Source organism: Austrofundulus limnaeus, unplaced genomic scaffold (genome assembly GCF_001266775.1).
Source record: "Austrofundulus limnaeus strain Quisiro unplaced genomic scaffold, Austrofundulus_limnaeus-1.0 Scaffold127, whole genome shotgun sequence".
Taxonomy (NCBI): domain Eukaryota; kingdom Metazoa; phylum Chordata; class Actinopteri; order Cyprinodontiformes; family Rivulidae; genus Austrofundulus; species Austrofundulus limnaeus.
In genome coordinates this window covers 310657-315400 of record NW_013952529.1, presented here as the reverse complement: position 1 = coordinate 315400, position 4744 = coordinate 310657, and the positions used below count along the sequence as shown (strand labels likewise).

The following is a 4744-nucleotide window of genomic DNA, read 5'->3' as shown; positions in this document are numbered from 1 at the left end:
CCCCCCTCCCCCCGGGCCTTCGGCCAGTTCCACCGCCTGCTGTCTGACACTGAACAGAACATCCGGAACCACCAGCAGCATCAATCAGACGGACCAGAACCTCTGCTGGACCCTGATCCAGGCCTGGCAGGACACCGGCCGGGGCAGAAAGGCAACAGCAGTGCTGAAAGGTCAAAGGTCACCGAGCCTTACAGACAGGAAGCAGAAGCTGTGACCCAGCAGCACACTGACAGGATCAGGAAGACGGAACCAGAACCTGCTGCGGATCAGAACCCTGCCTCAGACCGAGCCGCTCTCTGTTCAAAGATTCTGAAGTTTTCTGCTCAGATGAAGTTCTTCGAGCCGTTTAAGGTTTAAAGGTTCCTGTTTTAACACTCGGACGGTTCTGACCCGACACCAGCTGATCTCAGTCCAAACTCTGGTTCTCTCAGGTCTGAACCGGGTTAATCTGCACTCGACCCAGTTTAGAGGCTCAGATTAAATAAACCCAGGATCAGGTCTGGATTTGAGTTGATTTATTTAGTCTCAACTCTTCATGTTTGTTTGTTTGTTTGTTCCTCCTCCAGGAAACAGAACCAGGTCTGAGATCTGAGCCTGGTTACCATGGAGACGGAGAAGCTGGGTCGGTTCTGATCCGATTCGTGTTCCTCGGGCCGCTGGTGGGTGTTTGTAACTTAGCAACTCCCTCTGGATGGAGATTGATCTGCAGCTTTGTTCAGGAGTTTCCCTCTGAGGGGGGGGGGGGGGTCCAGAACAAAGCCGGCCTTATTGAGCCCCCCTCCCCCTGTCCTCGTCTCCGCCCGGGGACTCAGAGACGTGGGAGGACAAATATGTCAGCTCAGAAACTGTGAAGGAGCTCCAGGTGTTTAAATCCAGACCGGACCGGACCGAGTCGGTTCTGTTCGTCAAATAAACTGAAGAATCTGAACAGAATCTACTGAGACCCAGGAGGGTGAGACAGAGTGAGACAGAGACAGAGTGAGACAGAGACAGGGTGAGACAGAGACAGGGTGAGACAGAGACAGAGTGAGACAGAGACAGGGTGAGACACAGTGAAACAGAGAGTGAGATAGGGTGAGACAGAGACAGGGTGAGACAGAGACAGAGTGAGACAGAGTGAGACAGAGACAGAGTGAGACAGAGACAGAGTGAGACAGAGACAGGGTGAGACAGAGACAGAGTGAGACAGAGACAGAGTGAGACAGAGTGAGACAGAGACAGGGTGAGACAGAGACAGGGTGAGACAGAGACAGAGTGAGACAGAGACAGAGTGAGACAGAGTGAGACAGAGACAGGGTGAGACAGAGACAGAGTGAGACAGAGACAGAGTGAGACAGAGTGAGACAGAGACAGGGTGAGACAGAGACAGAGTGAGACAGAGACAGAGTGAGACAGACAGGGATGGAGTGAGACAGACAGGGATGGAGTGAGACAGACAGGGATGGAGTGAGACAGACAGGATGGAGGATGAACCAGCTTGGATTAAAAACTCTGAAACTGGAACACGGTTCTGATCCATTTGTTCTGCTGTGGTTCTGAAAGACATTTTGAAAAGAACGAACAGCCAATAGAAGCTCAGGAAGTGATCCAGACCGACCAATCAGAGAGCAGAGATCTGTGTTTGTAGAAGCAGAACCTCTGAGAGGTTTTTACAAAAACAAGAATTCTTTTCTGTTGTCCAGAGCGACAGTTCACACCGGGTCCATTATGTGTGTGTGTGTTGTGAGTCTGTGTGTGTTGTGAGTCTGTGTGTGTTGTGAGTCTGTGTGTGTGTGAACTCAGAGGGTGACTCTTTGTGGAGCTCTGACCTTCCTTTGATTTGAATAATCAGAAAAAGAAGCATCTCAGCGGAGCGTGGAGGCTCCTCTCCTCCTGTGGGCGTTCAGAACTCAGACACATTCCAAATGGATCAGAACCGACGGGGAAAGGCCCGGTTCTTCCAGACAAACAAAACAACCACAACAACAACAACAACAACAACAACAACAACAACAACAACAAGGCAGAGCTTCATCAACACTGTTGGACTTCCTGTTTGCTCCAAACCCATGGGCTGAACTTCATTCAGTTCTGTTTTCATTTAAAAACAAATAAAGTTTTTTCAGGATTTATAATTAATGGAACAAAATGTTTGTTTTTATTTTTATAAATAAAAAATAAAAACAACAACTCAGGAAGTGTTTCTGAAAGAAAAATACATTTTTATTAAACCAACAGTAATAAAATGTGTAAAAAACAAACAGCAGAAAACCCTACAGATCTTTACATAAAAACATCTACTGATTACAGTACTGACCACAACAACAACAACAACAACAACAACAACAACAACAACAGGTCCTGAATGAGCTTCATCTAATGATTCTATAAAAACAGTCAAACCTGGAGATAAAATAAATCTAGTTTTTAAAGATTAAGTAAAAAACTACAATCTGTTTAAAAGACTAAAACTCTTTATTTATTACTTCCTGTTTTAATTTCTTCACCAAAATAAAAGCATCTGAATGTTTAACTGAGGTGGTGGTACCTGAGAGTCCTCCCAGAACTGGACCAGGTTTTCAGTTCCTGGTTCCTGGACTCAGCAGGGCGTCCCCAAGGCCTCCGCCGGGTCCGGTTCTGACCCGCTCTTTACGGGCTCCAGGGAGGCGGGGGAGGGGGAGGTGGGCGAGGAGAGTGCGGAGGTGGCGGTGGTGTAGGAGGAGGAGGAGGAGGAGGCGGAGTCAGGGAGGCACTCCTCGCAGCAGCAGCAGCAGCAGTCCACGAAGGCCCGGCCCAGGGTCCGGCTCAGGCTCAGCAGCAGGACCGGCGTGGCCGAACACCTGAGGAACAGCAGAAGCTGCTCCACCAGAACCAGCGCCGGCAGAACCAGAACCGGGCCGGAGACGTAGGACAGGACGATGCTGCAGACGCTGTGCGGCAGGTTGCAGGCGGCGTGGAGGAGGGCGAGGGCCGTGATGACGGAGCGCCGCCGCTGCTCCCTCCCCTGCTGCTTCCTCATCGAGGAGGAGGAGGAGGAGGAGGGGGCGGGGCCAAGCAGCTTCCCACACACAGGTTTCCCTGGTGACCGCTGCGATAAGACCCGCCCCGTCACCAGGTGGCAGGCCAGCGTGAAGAGCAGCGGCAGGCACAGGTAGCACCCGAACACCCACCAGACCCGGGCCTCCTGGTAGGTCAGAACCAGAGCCAGGACCCGGTCCGGCAGGTCCGGGGACGGTGAGCGCACGCACACGTCCACCTTCAGCGCCTCGCCGCCGCCTCGCAGCGCCGCCATGAGCGAGGCGGGGTCAGAGGTGGGCGGGGTCAGCTGCCACAGCAGAAGCTCCGGCGCCGCCAGAACCATGGACCCGACCCAGATCACAGCCACCTTAGACAGGATGGACCCGCAGGGCTCCGCCTCCTGGCTCCGCTGAGGGGCGGGGCCGGTGGCGGCGTGGAACCGGTCGATGCTCAGAGCGCACAGGCTGAAGGTGGCCACGCCCAGAGAGGTCACCTGACAGGAAGTGGAAGAAAAATACAAAATAAAAGTTTTACTACTTTAAAATAAACTTTAAAAGACACAAACACCTGGTTCTGATCCGGTCCAAATATATGGTTCTGATCCGGTCCAGAGTCCCAAACACCTGGTTCTGATCTGGTCCAAATATATGGTTCTGATCCGGTCCAAACACCTGGTTCTGATCCGGTCCAGAGACCCAAACACCTGGTTCTGATATGGTCCAAATATATGGTTCTGATCCGGTCCAAACACCTGGTTCTGATCCGGTCCAGACACCTGGTTCTGATCCGGTCCAGAGACCCAAACACCTGGTTCTGATATGGTCCAAATATATGGTTCTAATCTGGTCCAAATATATGGTTCTGATTGGTTCTGATCCAGTCCAGAGACCCAGACACCTGGTTCTGATCCGGTCCAAAAACCAGGTTCTGATCAGGTCCAGACACCAGGTTCTGCTCGGGTGGAGACCTGGTGTTGGTTCTGGCAGCTCAGAACTGGGTGACCCGGTCCATAATGAGCTGTAATTAGCAGAAGAATAGTTGGACTAACAGAACACGGGCATCTGGCAGCCGGGCCCGGCTCGACCCGCTTCAACACACGGCGCCGTTTAAAACATGCTAATTAATTAGCAGCAAACAGAAGAAAAGATTAACATGAGAAAAGGCTGAGGAGGAGCAGGCGGGTCTAACGAGCAGAACCTCGTTAAGACCCGGTTCAGACAAGCTGGTTCCACTAATGAGGACCAGTCCACTTCAGGGTTTTGAAGGTTCTGGATGGGTCCAGCTTCATGTGTAACAGCTCTGAAGAACTTGGATCAACTTTCACTAAATAAAAGTATGTTTCAGTCCAGAACCAGAACCAGGTTTAATCGGACCTTTAGTCTGTTTGTGACACAGAAACTAAATGTTCTTATTTCTTCAGCTTAAAAAAAACATTTCAGCTCCAAAAATAAAAAGATTTTATTACTGACCTGAAGTCTGACTCACCTGGAGATAATTAACCAGGTTAATTAATCAGGTTAATTAACCTGGTAATTAACCTGATTAATTAACCTGGTAATTAACCTGACACTAATTAGACAGGAACTTAAATGTTTTACATTTAACAAAATGTAATTCTGAATACTAATATACAGTTGTGGTGAAAAGTTTACATACACTTGTAAAAAAACATAATGTTATGGCTGTCTTGAGTTTTCAATAAGTTCTACAACTCTTATTTTTCTGTGATAGAGTGATCGGAACACAT

General features: G+C 49.8%; 1 protein-coding gene across 1 annotated transcript in view; it reads right to left on the bottom strand.

Annotated features, from left to right (window-relative positions):
• Positions 1–2435: 2435 nt before the first annotated feature.
• gpr37l1a (G protein-coupled receptor 37 like 1a) overlaps positions 2436–4744 on the bottom strand; it is a 5399-nt gene continuing 3090 nt past the window's right edge. Inside the window, exon 2 of the mRNA XM_014015310.1 lies at positions 2436–3490. Coding sequence (XP_013870764.1) covers positions 2579–3490 — 912 coding nt within the window. The 3' untranslated portion in view covers positions 2436–2578. The remainder of the gene's footprint in view (positions 3491–4744) is intronic.